Consider the following 24,110-nt stretch of genomic DNA (forward strand, 5'->3'; position numbering starts at 1 on the left):
GTCATGCGAGACTTGCGCAGTTCTGGCAGGTGGGGGGAGTATTTTCAACGTGCTTGAGGCAAAGATGTTCGCGCTGACGAAGCCTTTGAAGCAGATGCACTCTTAGAAGGCACATCAGCGCTCTTACAGTGTTTGGTGGAGATGCCCTTATGGGGTGAGCGCCTGGACGCATGGCGTGTGGACGGTTGTGGGGAGGGCAGCGGATCATGTGGCTCAGTGAACTTTGTCGAAACTCGACAGGCCTGTCGGTGTCTTCGGATTCCTCGATGAGTCTGTTGAGGGAGCTTGTGGGGTTGTTCGCTTTCCTGATTGTGCTGCGGGTGTGCCCGTCGCCAGGATGTCACCCCATAGCAGCACCGGTGGCCTGCCTTTCGTGGACGGGCACTACCTGTAGGTTCTGTGGGTGGGGGTCAATGGCTTCCACACTGGAGCCATGGCTGTCGCTTGTATCCTAGTCACTCAAGGAGCCTGCACTGACGGGCGTGCTACACTTCCTGCATGGCGTAGGCCCGCCACGCTTTGTCAATCTTTTAGCATCTTTGGACGTATAAGTCGGCAAGGACTGATCATCGTGATCACAAGGCCGCACTTGTTACACCTTCGGTGAGTGTCCTTCCACAGTTATTTGCCATTGCAAGACGGGCAAAACTTAAAAGGGAGTCCTCGACATAGCTGAGGTGAGAAGCAACAGTGACTGGCTGTAGAAACAACCTTTCAATATAAACAAAATTTCATCATACAATCTTTAAAACAGCAATACATGAGTCTGCACTAAAAACAGATGCGGTTGATGTCAATGTGGGATTCAACAGCAGGATTTACAAGAGGTCATAACAGCGATGGGTGATGCAGGATTAAGCGCTCCAGTTGCTTCGATCCAGCTAGGAGGTTCCAAGGGCTCATGCTGCCTGACCACACCACCAAACTTACACATTAAAGACAAAGGCCGCTGGCACCTTTGTGCAGAGGACAATCTGCAAAAGGACCCCACCTAGTAACAATTGTTCCACATAGTGGAAACAATTTTGCACAAAGGAAAGCTGCTGCCCTGGGACACATTTGGGGTACCTTCCCTGATGAGTTCCAGAATCAAAAAAATAAATAAAAACCAACAAAAAAAGCCGCTCTCCCAGACAGGCTTTAGATCAAAGCTGACGGGAAGAAAAAAATGGAGTTAACAACCAAACGATCCAGCGAAATGTACAAAGGGCCACCACAACAGGTAAAAAGAGGACTGTATAGCTAATAGTATAAATGTTGATAACATTATACACAAAGTTGAATGAGAACTACTTACTGCTCTCTCCTCAATCGAGACTGGCTCTTTAGCATCATTCCAGAAGATGGTTGTACGGTCTCCAGACTCAAAAATCACACTGTACTGATCCCTGCAGTCTGCATCCTCGAGCCAGTAAGTAAGGTTTCCCTGTGATCAATATGCAAAAATCAAAGACAGCATGTAAAGTCAGATTGATGCATAATCAGAGACTGGCTTCTTGAAATGTATACACAAAACCACACCCATTTTTGTGGGGCGGTGGGGGCGGGTGGGGGGTTGACAGTGAGGCAAAGTAATGCCCCTGCTAGAACCCACCCCCTCCCAATTTTTCAAACTTTCAGAAAGCCACAACGCCAGAGCAAATATTGGCAATGTGATGCACTAATGTCTCCCACACACTTCAATATAGTCAAGATCTTAAAAGCATTCCAATGTACGTCTAAAATACAATACTAAGCAGTTTATTTCCACGTTTCCATTCAGGCTCAGTTTTATTCCTGATTAAAACCAAACTTGTTTAGATGTGTGATCTAGTGAAAATCGATATGCTGGCTAGATATAGGTCTTTTAGAAAACTAATCATTAAACTACATAATAAGCTATGCTAATGCGCAATGAATCCACAGTAGGAATAAAGTCTACTCTCACCATACCAGAAGGCAATCAGTGGGTTATATCTAATCTAAAACCAGACCTATGAATTGAATGCAATGAAATGCCGCTTTCAATATTGTGCCTCAAACTTACAAAGTCTTTGAATGGCTGTTTCTCTGGAATATCCCAATCGTCACTGATGTTCATGTACCTATAATAAGAAGTAACCAAGTTAACAAATGGTGCAGCCTTGAAACCTTTTATTTGATAACTTGTCCACCTTGTCACCTCCAAGCAGCTGGAATTTGGGAGAGCTCATAATCCACCACCCCATTCATATTTAGATACACAAAACAGGATGAACTCTGGGTAAGTGCCTTAAACGTAGAGCAAGGAGCATTTTGCTTGCTCACGTGCCTGTGCTCTGTGTGGATGGGATTTTACTAATCCTATGCTTCAAGACTTTTTCAGAGACAGAACATGCAAGCCTTTTATCGTTCATAGAAGCGCTAGATGGTTAAATACATTCCAAGTCATAAAAGCACATGAATGCACACAATCAAAATTGTTCAATGGGTATGGACTGTATATTTCGGCTTGGTTAAAGAGCAGTGTCTTTAAAAAAAAATTAAAAAAAACTAGTAACAAATGTGCCATTACTTGTCAAAATCCGTGAAGAGATTCACACGGAAAGTGTGCTGCTTGTCCAGCTTGTACCCATCTGCATTTTTAACAGCATCTTGAGCATTAGAGGGAGATGCATATTCAAGAAAGATGTACCTGTAAAACAAGAGCACATTAGAAAACCGCCTCCAATGGGCTCCTACTAAAGATTTGCAAAGCAACTGATTTTTGAGAAGCAGAAAATGACATTTTTCAAGGGTTCAAAGCAGCACCATTACTGCCGTTAAACCGCTTCCTTTACTAAAAGCAAAAACTATAACAATGTCAACTGTATTAGTGGCATAAAGTGCATGCATAAAACCCATTAGATGAGCAGTGAACATACTTAGGATTTCACATACAAAATAGGATTGCTATCCAGAAGATTAAACATTGTAATAGTCGAATATGGTGGCAGCAGAAGAAAAACTGAATACATGGGCTCTTTTGCAATTAAAGGGTGCCATGGAAATCTTCCTGCCTGATGCTTAGTGATACGAAGGTTTACACAAGTTCCTGTCTGACAGGACGTGGAAAAGCCCACCTTAGGTGAACATGGTTACACTGCTTAGTTTAAGCCTGAACCACACAAAGGTTTGGTAGAATGGTGAGCAGCCAGGCTTACTCTAAGGAGAGAGGACGGCTGTATTGAGGTACAAAGAACTCTGAGCATACGCTTAGTTCTAGAAAACGCTAATTCACAATGTAAAAAATGGCTATTTTTTGTATACGACTCCTAAGGCAGAGGTGTTAATTCCCAAAAGTAATTTAAAACAGTAAGATAATACAAGATCACTTTGGAGTATTCTTTGGATAATAAACCACAGTTGTAGTAACTTTAGACTAGCATTTGTAGTAGCAAATCGCAGAGTAAAACCATCTGAAATATATATATATGCAAACCGTTCCAAACATCTATAACTTTTAATAACTATATTCCAGCCTAACTTAATGAGCCCAACCCAACAGTGGCGGAACAGGAAAGGCAGGACAGCAGGGTAAAAAGGATCCATATGGCATAGTGAACCTCAACCATCTCAAAATCAACCCGGACAAAACAGAGATAATGATTGTCCAAAAAAAAGGGAGGAGACAACTACATCCCCTAGCCAAGAGAGCAAGCAGCAAAAAGGATCCTACCGTACCTGCCATTCGCCAACAAAACACTTAACATCATCGCTCTGATCATGTCCAGAGTAGACTATGCCAATATACTATACCTGGGCATGCCCGAACGACCTCTAAAAAACTGCAACGCATACAAAATGCAGCAGCCAGACTCCTCAACCTACCCAGAAGGGAACACATCACACCAGCGCTAAAAATACTACACTGGCTACGACTGAAACAACAAATAAAGTTCAAGGCCATGTGCATCACGCACAGAGCAATATACAAACAAGGCGCAGAATTCCTAAGCAACAAACTACGGCTACACCAACCGACAAGAACACTAAGATCAAGCACCGACATACACCTGGAACCAAAACCCTACAACAGAAAAAAACTCGGGGGATCGTCTTTCTCTCACCAGGCACCCAAAACATGGAATGACCTACCCAAGAATATACGGAATACAACAAACCACCTAGCATTCAGGAAACTCCTCAAATCATGGCTCTTCAAAGCATAACCACGACGGAGACGCACTAGAATGCCCAGACATTAAAACAATGACGAAATATCTCCAACCTCGACCACTCTCAAATTGGACAAACACTCAAACCAAATAACCAACCAGTCGACAGAGCATAAGACATCATGGAAAATAGCCAATAAGCAAGGCTGCAGAGACTGACCACATACCTAGACCCAGACTAAGGCCCCAAGTGACTCCCCCACTCATACATGCCGGACGAACACATCCAGACCGGCAGACGCATCTAGATAGACGTTGGCCTGCGTCGCATCTGGATAGGACCGTTTGAAGGATACCATGCCCGCGGCCAGAAAAACGTGACTGCTAGCATGTGCCACACCTAGAATTGTGAACACCGGCCTGCGTGGCGCTGGGATGGAGTTGAGAATGCTAGCATGCCAGACCTGGACGGGTCTCTAGACACTAGCCTGCGCAGCATCTGGATGGGGGTGTGAGGGTTGGAACGACCACACCTGGATGAAGTCCTAAAGATTGGCCAGCGCTGCGCCTGGATGGGAGTGTGGGGGCCGGCGGGTGTCACACTCGGACAGAGTCATGAATGTTAGCATGGTAAAGGTCAGGTAACCCACTAACCAATACAAGCTCAAACTCTGCATACTTATCTCGCTCAAAAAACTCACAACCATCTCTCGCACAACAAGCCGCACGCACTTTACAACAATGCAACACATAAGCCGGAACAACAGCACATGCGGACTGACTCCGATCCGATACCCGCACCAAAGCTCAGCACCCGGTGTATACTGAGCTAAAGCTGCCAACAGAACACCACTCCTCTCACTATCCTACTCCCTTCTTCACCTTACTAACCCATCCCACCTTTACCGTTTACATATCCGCCTGGGCGCCTAGGGACCAATTCCGTTGGTAACAGTGCACGGTACAAATACCTTTAACATTTAACATAGTCCAACAGGAGTCTTTCAATATTGCAGGTAGTTAGTTTTACAGGAGGCAAGGGAATCATGGTGTTCCCTTGTAGGAGTCCACCAAGGAACAGTGTCCTAAGGCAGGGTTAGAGTACAATGGGTGGTCCACCCCAATGTAACTATGGGGGACCTGGAGCGGAGCAAAATAAGGCTATCTGCAGCCCACAGCCCACAGGATCACAGAAGGAACAAGTTACTTACCTGTAACTGTTGTTCTCCAGCATGGGTCTGGCAGGGATTCACATGCTCATGAATATTCCCCGTCGTCAGGCTGGGAATCCTTGGTAAAGAAAAAAAAAATCAGTATCAGCTTGTTTCTGATCTTTCTTAGTAGTAACCAATCACTGATCTCTGGGTAATACTGCTCCCAGCCAGTGACTGCCCTCTCCCTAAACCCCGCCTCTGGCAGCCATCCTCAGATTTTTACCGCACGTTCAATTGTTGGAAGTCTTCATGCTTTAGCTCTCAAGTTTTTGCTGCGTTTTCACACGTTTTCAGGAGATTCTCATTTTTTCGGTTAATCGAGTCTCAAGCTCCACCGTTTCTACTTCCGATAACGGGGACCAGTTTCGGAATTCTTCTACGCCCCTCAAGGGTGAAGTTTTCGTCGAGTTTACGCTTCTTGGAGGATTCCGGAAGATCTGCGGCCTACCTCAACGGACATGGCCCAGGACAAGGGAAGCTCGACGCCCGGATCCAAGCTGTTCAGGTGCTGCCCTGGATGCGGATTACAAAATGTTTAAGGACGACGAGCATTTGCAATGTGTCTACTGCCTTCATGAGGACAAGACGCGCGTGGAGAAGGACTGTGCGTTCCACAAGAACCTTTCGGAACGGACCAAGCAAGATCGTCGTTCCCGCCTCTCCGCCTGGCTGGAGAAGGGCACAGCAGGTGTGAAGGCGAAGAAAAAGTCTGAGCGGGCTTCTAAGTCCTGTGAGGGAGCCCTGGCGACGGGGGCCCAACAGAAGGCCAAGCACCGCAAGTCCGCGGGCACCGGTAGCACCGAAAGTTCGGGCTCTTCGGCTGCCGGACAGGGCGCAACTTCCCCGGCACGTTCAACCACGAGCCAGCGCTCTGGTTCGGGTAAGAGGAAGTCCGAGAACCCGGGTAAGAAGCTGGAGCGGCCCCGGTCGATCTCGAAGGGACCCGAGGGGGAGCGAGGCGCTGACCCCCCCAAGGCAAAGGCCCAGGATGCACCCAAGGTGGTGAGGGCTTTGATCCAGCCGGCAAAGGCCTCCATCGAAGTGGTCGCTGCGGCCCTGGAGAAGCCAGCCGAGACTATGCAGGTGGAGAAGGCCTCCGGGCCCAGAGTATCCCTGCCACCGCGGAGGGAATCCTCTTTCCAGCCCATCGTTCAGACCCCCGTGAAGACCCCGGCAGGAAAAGAGGTTGGGGGGAGGGGGCGAGCCGGTGGCCATTACAGACTTGGAATCAGCCTCTGAGGAGGATCTGGTGGAAACCATGAAGGGCCGAGAGGTTCAAGAAAGTACGATCCCAGGGGAAGGAACCTGCTGAGGAAATCGAAGATGGCGACGAAGGCCCGGTGGAGCAACCGTCCCCTCCCGTCGCAGCCATTGCCAGAACCTCGGGATAGCTCGGCGGCCATTTTGTTGGCAATCCAATCCTTATGTACTGAGATAAGGACGAGGTTACCACGGACCCCGACGGAGGATCCTGAGCCAGGACCATCGGGAAGCCCCCCGACCAAGCGGAGGAGAGTCCATCCCGCTCCGCCCTTCGTGCCCACAAGGCCTGTGGACCCCTCATCCCCCTCGCCTGACCCTCGGGATAATACGGCGACGGATACGGGGACGGACGACGACGGTGGCGATGATACAATGGACATTCCTTCATCGCCTCCCCCTCGGGCCTCACAGCCCGACGAAATTGGCTCCTTTCACGCCATGATAGCCAGGGCGTCCAAGCTCTTCTAACTCTGCCTGGAGGAAGAGAAGAAGGAAGGCTTTCTTTATCAACAACGGGAGGCCAAGAGAAAGACTGTCCTGGCAGTGCCGCTGCTCGACGAAATCTGGGACGAAGGGCTGGCGGTCCTCAAGAACCCTTCTACGACGCCCGCCAAGAGGGACAGGTACGAGAAGTAGTACCGGGTCCCCGACGCCGCCCCCTTGTGCCTCTGGGCCCAGCCTACGCCGGACTCGGTCGTCTCGGCAGCGGCCAAGAAGAAGGCAGCAGGTGCGGCAGCATCAACTTCCACTTCCCCGCCGGACAGAAAGTGCAAGAAGTTGGACTCCATGGGACGACGGGTCATTTCGTCGGTGGCGATGAAGATTAAGGCCGCCAATGCCTTAGCGATCGTAGCCCGTTACGACAGGGAGCTTTGGTTCAAGATAGCTCCCCTGCTGGACTTCCTGCCGGACGACGAGAGCGGAAGCCCTACAGATTCTTCAGGAAGGCGAGGTGGCGTCAGATCACGCCATAACGGTGGCAACCGACATTGCCGATACCGGATTTCACCTGATGGGCAACAGGGTTTGCCTACGACGACGAGGGTGGCTCTAGGCGACGGACTTCCGCCAGGACATTCAGACCAGAGTGTTGGATATGCCGTTCGACGGCAAGAACTTTTTTGGGAAGACGGTGGATGAGTCGCTCCAGGCCATCAAGACCGACTCGGAGACAGCCCGGGCCCTAGGGGTGCTTCAACAACGACGGCCCTTTCGGAGCTCCAGAGGCAGACAGGGTGCCTCCAAGGGATCCAGCGGTGGCTCTTCTACATACCACCAGGCGGCCCGCTCCTCGTCCCGGGAGGCCTACCGAGGTCACGGCAAGCAAGGAGGATCCCGCCGTCGTCAAGGAGGCCAAGGCCTCCACCAAGCAGGACTGAACCGGCCGTAGCGTCGGGCCCCCACCAAAGCACCCCGGTGGGAGGCCGGCTGACGAAGTTCGTCAGCGTGTGGGAGTACATCTCCACCGACCGTTGGGTGCTGGACACCCTGGCCAACGGGCACTCGCTGGAATTCCAAAAGTGTCCTCGCATTCCTCCCATGGCCAGGCAGGAGAATCACGTCCCTCAACTGCTGTTGGAGGTAAGGGCGATGCTCAAGAAAGGTGCCATCGAGCTCGTCCCCAGGAGGCTCCGCGGCTCCGGAGTGTACTCAAGATACTTCCTCGTCAAAAAGAAGACAAGCGGTTGGTGCCCCATCCTGGACCTGCGTCGGTTGAACAAGTACATCAAGGCACAGAAATTCAGTATGGTCACCCTCCAGCACGTGCTGGGACAGTCGGAGGAGGGCGACTTCCTATCGTCGTTGGACCTGGAGGATGCTTACTTCCACATCCCCATTCTAAAAGGACACGGTCTCTCAGGTTCGTGGTTCAGGGACGCCACTACCAATTCAGAGACCTGCCGTTCGGATTAAAGTCGGCACCCAGGGTATTCCCCAAGTGCCTGGCAGCAGTAGCGGCGCGGCTGCGCCTGCAGAGGATCCACGTCTACACCTACCTGGACTGGCTAATCCGTGCAAGGACAAGAGAACTCGCTGTCGAACACACAGCAAGGACCGTCCGGCTGCTCACAGAACTGGGATTCGCCATCAACTACCCCAAATCCCACCCGGTTCCGTCGCAAGTAGCACTGTTTCTGGGAGCTAAACTCGATACAGTGGGGCAATTTTCCTCCCCGTCAGAGGAGAGGATGAAGGCCATTTTGGGCAAGGTGTAACGCCTGCTAGCCACCGACATGGCCAGGGTGATGTCCATCAAGTCACTCCTCGGGATGATGTCCTCATGCATCTACCTTGTACCCCTTTGCAGACTTCAGATGCGTCTGCTACAGGAGTTCCTCGACGCCCGCTGGTTTCAGGCGACGGGCTGCTTCGAAGACAGGATCCCTCTCGACGAGGAGTTCCGTCGGGCGATCCTATGGTGGGGTACCCGTGCGCACCTCACGGCAGGCAGACTTTCAGACCCCGGCGTTTCAGGAGACGGTGACGACAGACGCCTCCCTGGAGGGTTGGGGGGCCCACACCGGAGATCTCCACACAAGAGGCCTTTGGCTCCCGGAGGAGAGGTCTCTCCACATCAACATTCTGGAGCTTCCAGCAGTGTTCTGGCCGCTCAAGTCGTTTGTTCCTTCCCTCAAGGACAAAGTGGTGAAGATCTTCACCGACAACAGCACCACAATGTTCTACATACGGAAGCAGGGAGGCACCAGATCCCCAGCCCTATCCAAGGAGGGCCAGGATCTGTGGCACTGGGCCGTTGCCCAGGGGATGTTTCTGGTTCCCTTCCACTTGGCAGGAATAAAAAAACACCATCGCCGACACACTCAGCAGGGAGCTGCGCTCGTGCCACGAGTGGGAACTGCGTCAGGACCAGGTGGATCGGCTCTTTCGACGATGGGGCAAACCCCGGATCGACCTTTTTGCGACGGCGACGAACTCCACGTGCCAGAGGTTCGGCAGCAGGTTCCCGCAGCCGACGAGCAAGGGCGATGCTTTCTCGTTCCCTTGGGACGGCCTGTTTCTATATGCATTCCCTCTGTTGCCGTTGCTGTTCCGTCTCATCAACCAGCTCAAGTCGTCCAGGTGCAGAATGATCCTCGTCGCACCGGCGGGGCCGAGGCAGATCTGGTTCCCGGACCTTCTGGACTGGTCAACATCCCCACCAGTCATGCTGCCGGCAGATGCAGATCTTCTCTCCAGAGAAGGAGGCGCCATTCTTCATCACGACCCGAAGTCGCTGAACTTGCAGGCCTGGCTCCTGCAGCACTAGAGTTTGGAGGGTACAATATCCTGGCTGACTGCAGAGAGGTTCTTGCAAAGGCCAGGGCATCCTCAACACTTAAGTGCTACAGACATAAGTGGAAGAGGTTCTCTGTCTGGTGCCGTGCACAGAAGATTAACCCTCTGCAGATTACGGCCCCTCAAGTACTGCCGTACCTACTGTCGCTGGCCAAAGCTGGACTGGCTCACGCCTCCATCAAAATACATCTGGCTGAAGCCTTAGTGGCATCTAACAAAACTGCAGCCGCCGGGACATCACTCGGCAGGGCAGCCATCAACCCAAACATCCGCCGTATGCCAAACGATGACGACCGCCCAGGGATAAAACCCGCCTGATCCGCACGAACCAGAGTGGACATCAACGGAGAGAGGCGAGACGCCACCATTTTGGCCAATATCTTATTATTCAAATTGATCAAAGAGATCGGGCGTTAGGAGGAACACTCCCCTTCGGGCTTTCCCCGTTTCAATAGTACCACTACCAGAGCTTCCCTGAGAGACTCCGGTAACCTACCCACACTCACTGCCTCCTGGTACACCCACAGTATATAAGTCGCTAATTTATCAGCAAAACACTACTCCAAAGTAAAGTCGTCCGGGCCCGGGAACTTCCCGTTAGGCAACGACTTTATGGCCTTCACCTCACCCCACAACACCGGTCTGTTTAGCCACTCCCTCTGCTCCTCCGAACACCAAAAAAGCCCCACCTGGTCAAGGTATGTGTCAACATCCGCCTGCGAGGCAGAGCACTGGTTTGCATACAGGTGAGTATAAAATTTGTGGAACTCCCGAAGTATCACCTCATCTTCAAAGTGATTTGTCCCACCCCTATCCGTGATTACGCGAGCCACCTACCCGGAGCTTGGCCTTCACCATACTTCCGAGGAGCAGACCTATCCCACAAATACTTGACCTCCCGCTGGGCCAACTTCTGGAAATTTCTGAAGGTGCGCCATTATCTCGCCCTGCTGAACCCTGGAAGGAACAGGAGCAGCCCTTTGCTGGGGGCACGTATCTCTTCTTCCTCCTTCACCAAATCCCTCCGGATCCCCCTCAGTATACCTGCCTCCTTAGCAATACACACCCCCTGTATCACGCACTTAAACCCTTCCCATAGAGTACCGACCGATTACACCGATCCTTCATTCACCTCAAAATAATCATCAATAGCCTTCCCCAGCTCCTCTCTAAAAAACCACATCCGTGAGCTCATCGCTTTTAAAAACGCCACGGCGGCCTCCCCTCAACCCGTCCCCGCAGACGAACCGCCAAAACCACCGGAGCGTGATCCGATAGAGTGCGAGCCAAAGCCTCCACTTCTGACACCTGCCCTAAAAGACACGGACACCAAGAAGTAATCCAGGCGTGCTGCTGAGTTGTGTCGGGCAGAATAATGAGTGTACTGACACCCCTCCGGATTTCGCACCCTCCACACATCAGACAGTCGCCACACCTCCTGCATACCCCGGATATTAACAGAGCACCCACTGTCCCAAGCGCGGGTGGCACCTGGCCCGATCTCGAGCAGGGTCCAGCACTGCGTTAAAATCCCCGTCCCCTGAAGGAAGGCCACCTCCTCCTGATAACGCCGCAGGTATTGGAGCACCTTCCGGCGTTTGAGGGCTGTTAAGTTTTTAACTTAGAATGTGCAGGGACTTAAGTGTCGCCATCATTAAACCTCAGAAACCCTACTATGCATACAGCAACCGACCTACCCAAAAAATGCATACCTCGTGCCAGTAGTCCCCCCGTTCCCCCCTCCAACAACTCCCCCCCCACCCGCTGCCCCCTACTGACAACCCCCCCCCCCCCCAACTTGTCGGTGTCTACTCAGCCCCCGGTTCCCCCCCCCCCCCCCGCAAATCCCCCCATGACCACCCCCCCCCCCCCATTTGTGCCAAAAAGCCCAACCCACCAACAAGTCAACAACCCTCAACATAATATCAACCAGCTTTCGCACTGAGGGAAGCTACCAGCCCGACCCACCAGCAGCCCCTTATAAAGCTCCGACTTCCGCCTCAAAAGAAACAACCAACTCCGAATATCCTGCCAGCATCAGTGATCCAAGACCAAACATACTTCTGCCCCCTCATCAGACCCATGGAACCCTTCACTGTCCAGATTCTTCCGGCAGCATATCTAAAAAGGACGTCGCTTCCCCAGGAGACTGAAAAAAGTGACTTGCCCTTATGCTCCACTCGGAGCCAGGCTGGGTATAACATGGCGTATTTCATGTTTCTGTCCCTTAACCGTTTCTTCACATCCAGAAAAGTCTTCCGGGTAGCTTGCACCTTATCCGAAAAGTCAGGGAAAAACCCAATGACATCCCCCTGTAAGTGACAGTGCCTTTCCCCCCACCCCCCTCGCGTTCCGAAGCACAGTATCCCTGACCCGGTAGTTCAGCAGGCGAGCTATCAGCGGCCTCGAGGGGCTCCCGGGACCGGCCTCTTCCCACTAGGAATCCTATGAGCTCTCTCCACCACACATATTGGGGAGAACCCCTCCGGGCCCAGTACCTCCTTCAAAAAGCCTTGAACCAAGCTCTCCATGTCCCTCTGATCCACCCACTCGACGTTATGCCGCCTCGAGCGGGATTCAAAATCCTCCTGCTTCTCCCCAAGCTCATTCAGAGCTCCCCTCACCCCAGCCATTGCTCCAGACACCAAACTTGCAACTTCCTCCAATCCGGAAATCCGTCCCTCCGCCTCATCCAACCGTTCCCCATGCTTGTCCAGACGGACCTGCATGTGGTCCACCTTGCAGGTCAATGTGTCCAGCTTTCCATCAAGAGACTGTATCCCATACTGTAACTGCACAAGCACGACCTTAATATCCTGAAGCGCCGATGAGGGATCCGCCCCCAAGGCAGAGGTGCCCTGCTCCGGAAAATCAACCATGACCCCATTGGATTTAGCTTGGGCGGGAACCTCGAAATGTAGCTTGGCTTGTTGCTTGCCACCCTTGCCCGCCTTTGACATGTGCGAGGGGGGAGGGGGTACAAAAGCCCATGCACCAACCAGTATTTCCAATGCAAAAGCCCCTCCTTGCGGCACCAGCCCCCCGCAACACCTTCAGTGATCCATCCGGCGCACTCCACGCCCAAAGTCCAACAGAGCCACAGATTGGGAGGGGGGGGGCAGGGCGGGGTCGAAAGGCGCAAAGCCCCCACCGTGCCACCAGCGTGGAGATTCAGTCAACAGTCAGGGGCTCCAGGTAAAGAGGTCATTCCAAGCATACAGAAGCAGCAAATCCCACACAGACAGCCTCATTAAGCTCACCAGGACATGGAGAGCAGCCTCAGCACCGTCGATCTTCAGGAGGCCACCAAAGCCTCTCCAGCCTCCGAGTCCGGCCCAAGGACTATGACAGAGGCATCCGGAGAGCCGGCGTCAGCAGCGCGCCCAACAGCGCAGCCCCGCTCCTGTCCACCACCAAGGAGTTCAGGGCTGGGGGGGGTGGGGGGGCGCGGCCGCAACAGCCCACGCAACAGCCGACATCGCCAGCAGGGATCCCAACGCTGCACTGCAACAGCCTCCGCGGCAAAGGCCCCCAGGGGGCAGTCCCTACAGCGGCCCGACTCCACCACACCACCCTGCAGCGGACAGGCTCCCCCGTCAAGCCTGCTCTCCATCGGGGTCCCCGCAGCTACGCGGCTGCCACCGCAAACCGCAGGTGGCCGCGATACTCCCAGCGCCCCAGTGACTGCACGGCACAGCGCTCCCAGCGCCTCAGCTTCTGCGCACTCGGAGCAGCCCCTCCAGAGTCCGCACCAACAGTCCACAGAGGCCGCCTCCCCACCAGGCGGGACAGCACACAGGCCCTCCAGTCAGGCCCTTACCACAGCAGCCGCACCCACTCTGGCGCACACTCGGGGCAGCGCCCCCCCCCTCCCCCCCAAGCCCGCAGCAACAGTTCACAAGCAGGGGGGCTAGTCACTGCACAACCTCCACATCCGAGCCGGGCAGCACACAGGGCCTCCTCGCAGTGCGCCCGCACCAGGACCACCCCTCCTCCACTCTGCACAGGGACCACCGGGTAGAACACAGTAGCCGCACCGCAAAACCGTGCACCACCCGATGCTCTTAAGGGGCACAGAGATGAGTAACGCTGGCACACCCCACCTGGGTGTAAAGTCAGCAACAAAGTCGGCAGGATAGCACCCAAATGTCTGAGGGTGCCAGAGAGCTTCACGGGCCTGCAGCCATCTTCGTCGGGCTCTCGAGCGCCCCCCCCCTAATGAGCAGTACTTTTTACCAATCAGCAAAGAAGATCTTCAGCTTCCTTGGACATTGTGCAATTAACATTGGCTGTCCTGGCTCCCTGAGAGACTCTTCTTTAGCTCCGACTTTGTGATTTGCCCTTTTGGCCTTTCCCCACAAGAAAGGGTCAATTTACTCTGCATTGTAAGGTTCCAAAAGTACTCACCAGTTTGTGAATTATTTGTTAACCTTTGTTTTATTCGTCTCTTCTGTTACACCAAACTCTGTATTGCTCTAAAATGTACCAGTGATAAATCAATGTCCACAGTGTCCCAACTATTTAAGTCACCTGTGTGCCTCCCCAATGGGCATCATCTGATTTAGTGAAACTAAGTACATTTTGAAGTGTATTTGAATTGTTACATATATTGCTCCTTTCTGAAGATGGCTTATACAACTGACTGTGAAATAAATGAATAATAGTTTTATCAAGAAACCTTGAGTTTAGGAGTTTATTTGAATAACTTACCGTGAAACTCTTGTTGCAACATTACTGCCCACATTGACCCATCTTGAAATAAGCCTGGCTGCTCAGCCACACTACCAACCTGTGTAGTTCAGAATTATACCAAAGGTTGGGTCCCTATCACCAGGTGGTCAGGGTTATTGTGGTTCACCATAAGGGTACTGCATACAATCTTGCTTAACAGCCTCTCATAATAATAATTTGGCATTTATATAGCGCTACGAACCCTCAGGTATCTGAGCACTGCTTATTACCCACGGTGTGTTGTGCTCATTTATCGATGAAAGGCTGAGTTTGGCCCCGCCGGGATTCGAACCTGCGTCAGTAGGCTCTGCACGGATGTCATGGATTCGAACCTGCATCAGCAGGCTCTGCACGGATGTCAAAGCGAGCACTCTACTCGCTGTGCCACATGACCGGCTAATGAGCACTCTTACAGAGGAGGGAATTTTCTCTTCCTCTACAGTGTCATCCTCCTGTTCTGTGGGATCAGTAGAAGGACCCGTATGATCATGTGCGGTTTCTGGTGCAAAAGATGGTGGTGCCAAAAGAGTCACCATTATATGATTGGAGGCTCTGGTACCTTTTCAGGCATTTCAAACCGGTTCTCGAGGTTTCGGGATTAGGTCACGAAACAAGTCCTTGAAATATTCCTTCATTAGCACAGGATGCAAAGAAAGTATCATAATATGTCTAGCTAATTCTGCCTTGGGGTGGTTAGGTAGTCCTCCGAGGTACCAGAGAACGACCAAGACACCATAGAAGTCAGGTCGGCTTGGCCAGCCCCAGATAGACCTATGTAGTGGAGAAGACATGGGGCTTAACATATGTGTTGAGGCAGACCGCTAAACTCATGGAGCAAAATCTCTTTCCCTAAAGGAACTAGGAGTACCTCTGAATCATAATTCAGAGGTGCCAGTCATTTCTGCATAGGACTCTGTGCTTGTGGTCCCACATGATTCCAGAACCGTATAAGACATGGTGTCAGGCTCCGATGATTTGATATGCGTTATAACAGGCTTGTGTGTAGATTTAGGCCTGACTGGATGTGGCACTTTGAGAAAGCCTAGTTCTAGGTTGAGCTTCTGATTTATTAGCCATTGGTAAGTGATCTTCTGGCAGGCCCAGTAAAAAGATTAGCCCTGGTTGCGTGAAACTAGGGTAAAGACCTGTTAACGTTAGGCCCGCAAGGGGGAGCCCAGGTGTCATCATTTGATGTCTTACCTCTCACTGAGGGAATCTTTGAGTGAGCACAAGTATTATCCCCCATGGAGGATCCTCAATCTTGGCAGTTGACTTAGCCTCCTAGGGATGAGCCCAGTATCCAGATTGACCCCTGTGCAGGGATCCTCAAGACAAGTCCCAGTAACACTAGAGCCTGAGATTGAAATATCTCATAACCAGAAATTCCAGTAAGCAGATGGCCAGCAGCCTGAGGGGGGGGGGGGGGGGGGCGGCGGGGGGGGGGGGGCGATCTGAAAAGAAAAATCACTTATCGCCATCTTGTGTGAGGCATTAAATCCTGGAGGTGCTTTGGAGCTGGGCAGTCAAAAGCTTCCTCCAACGCTGAAGTAGATTACTTAGGCCATGAATTGAAAATGTCTCAACAAAAGCAAGCATCTCACTGGTTCTCTGGCCCCAAACACTCAAGGCAGAGGAATGTGATCCGCTACCGGCTAAAGACACCCATTGGAAAGAAATGCAGCAATGCATTTATGCCCCGTCATAAGCAGGAGGAAAAAACAAAAGCAATGTCTGGGATGAGGGGAGAATAAGACCACAAAAAAATGGAAGGAAGAACGATGTGGTACTGCACAGGTCCGATCTATACCGCAGAGAAAATGACAGGTGCAGTGGCAATTGCCACACATGCACAGGGACCCACATAAAGTAGGATGCCACACTGGTATGCAAAAAAAAACAAAAACAAAAAAATCATGTGCCTATCTTCCAAAAGGTATGGTGGAAATATGATGGGACGTATAAGTACCCCCTCATTTTCTGCTCGGCTAGAGCTCACTTGCAAAACCGCCCTGTTTTTTTAGCCCTTCACTAACAAAAAAGCAAAGAAAGGGGAATACTGAGGATAATGCAAGATAAGACGACCCAAGAACAAGAAACCGAGGGCACATCCGAGGGTTAAGAGGAATCAACTGAGATATACAATTTTGTTAAACATTTAACAAGCATAATAGCTTACGTGAAAGACTCAATACTTGTACACATTTATTTAAAAGAAAACAATTGAAAACTGGTCAGACACGTAGCATAAGCAATTACAACTTGCCCACTTAGCTAAAACTCTACTTTATATTAACACAATTCCCACAAGTAGGCCCACAGAAATGAGACCTAACTGGTCAACGGTGTAGAAACATAAATGTAAGCTGATGCTTCATAATGGTCTGCTACAACTGTTCACTTTGGTTTTACACCCAAGCAAGTCAGTAACACTGCGCAAAAGAATACTGCTACTCAGGTTCACCCACCATGCTAAAGAAAAACATTGTTAACAATATCCTTCATAACCACTCACCCCTTTGTCTTTCCATCAGCATCTGGGTAAAATTCATTTACAATTTTACCAAATTTTGTAAAGATTTTGTGGATGACATTCTTCAGTTTCTCAAGCCGATCGGGTCCAACTTGGGGAACATTGTCCACCACAACCACTGAATCGATACCATCCGCTTCTTGGGGCTGATCTTTAAGGATGTCTCCCAGTAACTCTATGGAGTACAGAAAAAGTAACAAGTGAGCAGGTGGGTGTTGAGGATCCAATTTATCTGACACACAAGTATGATTCAAATGGTGTTAAGATGGGGTATAAAGTGCCATACTTGTCTCATCCAGGTTTGGTAATAGACTCGCTGGTCTCAAGTATTGTGCATGGCATATCCCAGACTAAAGCCTAGTAATAGTAAGGGGTGTGTATAAGGCCTACATGTTCTCGGCCAGGGGCATTAAGCCTGAGAATCTAAAGATTAATTACCATCATAAAAGCATCATGAATAGGTGGCTCAAGAGCTTAACTATGGGAGTACTTATGTTTTTATTTTTATTGGTTGAAAAAATACAAGTATCACAACAAAGTTATACCACCAATAAGAGAAAAAGGTTAAAAATCATTTACACATTTCTTTTCAATACATACATAAACTCAAAATCATCACGCTTATTCCATCTTACAACCAACATTAAGACTTCCTCTTTCAATGCATTTATAAGCCATGTGATTCCCAATCACTATCAAGGTGGTACGTCCCGCCAAATTATGCTGGAAAACCTTTCCCAAATACACTGTTCCAAATGGCCCAACGCTTCACATTCTAGCACCCAATGTTTAATCATTTCTAAAGATCCCGTTAGCTTGCAAAAACTGCAGAAGCTTTTAATCAGTTGACAAATCAACAATTTGCTTGGAGTAGATAAAATTCCATCGAAAGTGCTCGAGTTGGTTTATCGGGATACATACTGAGCAATGGAGCCAAAACACCCCACCCCAACTTTTATAATCACTCCTCAAGAGTGCCAAGGATGGATAAGAACGTAATGACTCCAAAGTGAACAGCCAGTCATGTTGATATAAAGATATCTTCACTCACTGAACATTTCACCAAATCCAGAATAGAGCAACGTGGATACTAAAATTGTATTACATAAGCCCTGTATAGCTTCTATCCCAGTACAACATTGCTCTACATAAATGGACTTAAAGTCTGTATACAGAGATTCCTCCACAGGACAGAGAATTACACGCAGAAGTGATAGAATTATCCAGTATGCTCTTGATCTTAGCGGAAAAATGCCAAGATTAAATATTATAGCAGCAACTGGAAATCTCTTTGGAAAATTCAACGTTCTTTTCCAGATTTTCCCCTCCAGAATCTATAGGTGACCAACATAACTAGTGAATACGTTTCAATTCCATAAAGCAGTTTGGGAATAATTTTGGCCTCCTAGTATCTGCTAGCCAGTTTTAACAAGAACTTTGCAAATTTTGTTTCAATCCTTTTCATTTGCACGCCAATTTAAAGGCACGCTCGTTAAACCAGATACAAATACTATTCAGAGAGGATCTTGCGTTAACCAGAAATCTCAAATAGACACTTACATTCCCATTATACTATTAAAATGTACACATCTTCCTTGAACTAGTAAACTGAATTACTTTGGACTTTGCAGGATTAACTATCAAAGCATGGTCTTCCATATAGAGTATAAATTGCTTAGACGTTAAGAGATTTGTTGCGGTGACAATAAGAAAAAGTAATCTGCTTAGGCTAAGCATCATAAAAGAATTTGCAACTTGGGAGAAAAAAGTGACCTCAATGTCATTGAGATAAGGATTAAATAGACAGAGCTATAACAAAACCCCGTCACACCCCCTTTGGCAGTAGGAATGCTCTGTGATAAGTCAAAATTATTCAATCACACTTTAATATCAGTTCTGGAGTATAGACCAACGCAGAACTGCCGGAATGCCCCAAGCTTGTAGGTTTGCCCATAAGCGACCCCAATCAAATGCATCAACAGCCACACACAGATCTAGGGAAGCACCATATATCGAATCATATTTCCTACCCCAGGCCAAATGCTAACCACAATTGAATGCAAGCCCATTTACTGTTGTCACCATCTTGCTCCTAAAGCCTGCCTGACGTTTCGCAATTCTTCCTGTCCCGGTAGCCCACACCGCCAGATGAGATTGCACAATCGATGCAAATACCTTACTATCTGCATCAATTAACGCTATAGGTCGATAAACAGGACTGGCTCTATCCCCTCTTTTATATATTGGGACAATGCATGCCCTAGACCAAGTGGGGGGAAAGTACCAGTGGCAAGTATGTTAACAAAAAGTGTGGATTATGTCTTAGCCCAGACATTCTTGCTGACTTAAGTAGATAATTGGCTATCCCATTAGGGCTAGGGCTAGGGGAGGAACTAAAGCCATTTAGCACCCTTCAGGGTTCAAAATTGAGGGGAGCTGGGAGCTATTTTGCGCCTGCTTCTAGCATAGCATAGCCTGGTTAGCTTGAAAGCAACTGCTACCAGGAGCTACTTTTGGCTCCTCAGTCCAACTGGTGCCTTCATAACACATAAATGCGGCATTAACTTCAAATATTTCAGAATGTTAATAAAGAAGAATTAAAAACACATTTAATACGCATTTAAACACAATGGTTGATACAAAATGGACAAAAAGAGGAGAATCTCTGGTAGCTCCTAGTTCCTCTGCGGGAGCTCCTGTCTACAGGGTGATGCCCGACACCAAGGAACTGGTTTTAGCTCCTCACCAAATCTCAATTTCGTGCCCTGCCCTCTGTACAACCTGTTCCCCAAAATCTGCCGATTTCAAGAAATGAGTTTCACAGACCATTACTTGTGACCACCCCATTATGACTCCGACCCATCTGCACAAAACTAGCCAAAATACGCTACCCAATCTGCCTCTGATACTCCCATGTATCCAGAGCGGAAGGGGGTAAACCAACCACCACGCCAATGAATCAACAAGCCGCGGGGGCAACCTGGACCCGGTCCAACTAAAATCAGCAGGATCCGCAGTGATCGCACACCCGAGGTGCCAATGGGTAAAGACGCCAGCCAAACGACCATGTGGCCCAGAAGTCCCCTGGAGAGCTGTCCAACGCGCGAGCAGCCCGGGGATGCAGGGACCGCATCAGAAAGGGCCCAGGCAGTGGAGCGGGTGCGACCTACCTCAGGGACACAAGGTGCCCACAACCCCCAGATCAGCAGACAGTGACACCTATGTCGGAGCGTCTGTAGCACTGAAGCAGGAGCCCCATCAAGGCAAGCCTGCTCCGGCAAAATGTAGTAACACTGGGGTGGAGCCAGATCGGGAGGAGTCGAGTACAGGATTGAAAGGGGAAACGCCTCTTAACAAAACCCCACACCCCCCCTTATCTCAACACCTCCCTGCCAGGAGACCCGAGGAGCAACATATTTAGCAACAAGGCCTCATTCTTCCCTCAGAGGGATACAGTACCCCATGGCAGAGCCCCACCTTCACCAGTAATCCGCATTCAAGGGAAGATTAGGAATAACCGGCAGGAGAATACGCCAAACAAGGGTAAACCCAACAATCCCTTCAAAGCTGTAATGCCATAGAGGCCCAAGGAGGGACCGGAAACTCACACCCCAGATCTCAAAGCCCTTACCAATAATGGGGGTAGCAAGGAGTCCCCACAGCCACAAAATAAAGGCAGGCAAGAGCAGCAAAGACATGGACCCACAACCACAAATGTGAGACCACCCCAAAACCTGGCATAGCCACCTTTAAGAATCAGGAGAGAATCCATAAACCAAACCCTGGGAGGAGCAAGGGGTCACACCCCACCGTACTCCAACCCCATAGCCTACCTAGCTCTCCGAAACAAGAGGTCTTAGAACTAAGGGAAAGAGACCCAGGCCCTGACGAATGGAAATAAGAAGAAACACGAAGGGGCAATACAAAAATGTGGAGAAAGGAGGGGGACCCCAGCCCAATACCAACCTGGAAACAGATCGGGGGCAGGGGGAATAGGAATCACCTCAAGAAGAGTAACAAAATGTCACACAAAAATTCCTTAAGCAATACTTCCAGAGCTTGGCAAGCATGATCCAATCCCAACTAGACAGAATGAAAGAGGACCCAACAGGGGCTATAAAGGAAGCGAAGAGAGACCTGCAAGCACTTGAAACCAGAGTGGATACAAATGAGAAAGCCTTGCAAAAGAGGGAAGATTCACAAAAAATGGACAAGCTGATGCAGCACCTAGCTAGGGCAAGACCCAAGACCCCCAAGTAAGAGGAGCAACAAGAGAGCAGACACCATTCGAAAAATTCATCACCACCAACGCGGGTGACAAAGACCTAGTGGGAGCACTTTATGCCCAGCTCAAAGTAGGGGAGGAAACGGGGGGAGAGACACTACATGGTCAGCTGGGAAAGGGAAGCAACCCAACCAGTAAGCATGGACCAATGGACAGCTCTATGGGCAAACATCCCCAAACTGGCACAATCAATACAGATAGGAAATCTGGACAAGGATGATGTACCAATGGTGCCTCACCCCCTGTAAGATTGTCAAAATTCTACCCATCAACATCTAAGCTCTGCTGGAGGGGTTGCGGGCAAGTAGGAAACTGGAGTCATACATGGTGGCAATGCTCGAATATACAACCATTCTGGAGTGTGATCCAGGAAGCGGTAAAAGAAATACTAGGAGTGGAAGGGGAGGATAACCTTGGCCTATCCATAATGGGCTTAGATGGAGAGTTGGAGGACCTGCCCACAAAAGATCAATGCAAATTCTACATGATCCTGGCCGGAGCCCTGATCATCACCCGCAAATGGAAATCAAAGCACCTATGGAACACAAATGGGTAGGGAAGATATGGAATCTAGTAGCCATGGAAAGGATAACATACTGGCTCCAGGGAGACCACCAGAAATGCTTAAAGGACTGGGATTTGGTAATGCAATTCCTTATTAAGGACTCTAGAAATGGGTGTCAGAGGGCCCTCCACCCCCTACGCCTCCAAAAGGGGGCACAGAGGAATCAACAAATCAACGGGATGGGGAGGAAGGTGGGAGCAAAGAAGGCATGTAAAAATGAAGGAGGGCCCGCAGACTGATGAAGCAAAAAACAGGGTATAATCTGTTCAATAATGGAGCAAGGGAGAGTGTTGGGGGATGGGAAGTCCCATTAACTGTTTGCGTTTCTTTTACAAGATGTATGAACGAAATGGCAATAAAACAAATGGGAAAAGGGGGGGGTCAATGGGACAAACTGGCTTCAGTAAACCTATTTTAACAAGCTGGTTAAAAAAAGGTATTATACAAGTTCAGAGTAGATTTAAGACAAACGTTTTGCATCAAGTTAACATACACACTAAAAAGTGAACTACTCTTCAAGTTGTAAAAAGGCCCTTAAAAAAAACTACCAAAGGCACTTAGTCTTACAAGTGTTCTATTGTGTTAGTCATTGAACAATTCATTTGTTGCAACAATTTTACATTATCAAAGAAACCAAGTCTCTCACAAGCGTCCCTTTTATCAAGAATCATCAACATCAAATTAAATCATATCCAGTTTTTTAGTGCTTCATGCCGATACATCGCGTAAGTGCTGTAAAAGTATTATTACTACCCAAATGAATGGTAATGTAGAGTTGTCTTTTATAGTGCATTTCTGTAATGTGCGGTGGCCTTGTGGTTTTGCCAGAACAGAGGAGGCGGTTATGAGGGGAAAGGTGGGTAGTAAAGATGTGGCAGTAATGTGTAGCGCGCATAGAGGAGCAGCACATCACCGGGAAGGCACCGGAGAAGCACGGGCTGGTGCCTGTAAGAGTGAGCGGGAAGAGGAGATTGAAGTCCTCCCTTCCAGCTGTGGTAACCCTAGGCCACGATGAGGTGCTGCATTAAGCGGAAGGTGCGAGGATAGCAAAACACAGCAGCCTACCAGTGCTAACAAGCATATTAACCTACAACGACCCAGCAGGGAGGGACCTCTATAGGAATATAGGGGTCCGCCTGATTAGAAAACTTGTGATCCAGAAGTACAAAGAGGGGCCTGAAGGGCAAGGAGCGCTTGGAGAGAGCTGGTGCCACCTGGGTCTACAGGAGGCTATTGAGACAGCCGGTGAGCCATGGCTACTTCCGGGGCCTTTGCTTAACTGAGGACGCCCCCAGTTGCAGCCCTTCAGCGACACCTGGGGTGTGGTTCACTCAGTCGACTTGGGAGGCCCGTGTGCTGGAAGTGGGTGCCAGGACGAAGCACAGATGGAATAGGCTGCATATTGGAAAATCGGGAGGAGGTCTTGGAGGTGTGCAACACCCGCAGGGTCCACTGCCCTCGCCTGACATTCTCCATCAATTCTTGCCCATCCGTGGATAAACCTTGTACTGCGCCACCCACACTCACTCACTCGTAACAAGAAGGATATCACAACTGAGAAACTACTTCCACTCATCCTCCCACTATTAAATTCGGTCTCCACAACCTGTGCTGACCCTACCATCCTGGTGGACACCTACAATCGAGCTATGTTAAAAGCCTTGGATTGCATTGCCCCACTTAAACAACGCAAAGAAAAATCACGCAACCACCTTAATTCCTGGTTCACCCAACACCTACGAGAACTTCATAAAGCTAAACGTAAAGCTGAGTCTCTCTGGAGAAACTCACCTACGCCAGTAAATAAAATTAACCTTCTATCCATCACCCTCTCGTACAAAGAAGTCATAATAGCGGCAAAAAAAGAAGTCTATAACTGGATCATACAAGCTCAATCCAATACTAAGGAACTCTTTAAAATCCCCAATAAGAAGTCCCCAGCTGCCCCCATTGACACATGCACCCCTGACACTGAATGGTGTGCTAACATTCAAAAAGCACTACTCAACAAAATGACTTTACTCCAAGCCAAAATCAACACTAAAAAAAACACATCTCCTTGACTCAGCAGGTAACACCCAACCCTCCAACTTCTCATCCCCCAATCATT

General features: G+C 49.7%; 1 protein-coding gene across 1 annotated transcript in view; it reads right to left on the reverse strand.

Annotated features, from left to right (window-relative positions):
- Window positions 1-24,110, reverse strand: part of EIF3B (eukaryotic translation initiation factor 3 subunit B) — a 356,055-nt gene that overhangs the window by 251,601 nt on the left and 80,344 nt on the right. The window contains exons 2-5 of the mRNA XM_069647617.1: window positions 17,133-17,325; window positions 2,534-2,653; window positions 2,027-2,084; window positions 1,298-1,426 (exon numbers count right to left, since the gene is read on the reverse strand). Coding sequence (XP_069503718.1) covers window positions 1,298-1,426; window positions 2,027-2,084; window positions 2,534-2,653; window positions 17,133-17,325 — 500 coding nt within the window. The remainder of the gene's footprint in view (window positions 1-1,297; window positions 1,427-2,026; window positions 2,085-2,533; window positions 2,654-17,132; window positions 17,326-24,110) is intronic.

The sequence above is a fragment of the Ambystoma mexicanum genome, chromosome 2q (genome assembly GCF_040938575.1).
Source record: "Ambystoma mexicanum isolate Mex_15411 chromosome 2q, UKY_AmexF1_1, whole genome shotgun sequence".
In the NCBI taxonomy this organism is placed as follows: Eukaryota; Metazoa; Chordata; class Amphibia; order Caudata; family Ambystomatidae; genus Ambystoma; species Ambystoma mexicanum.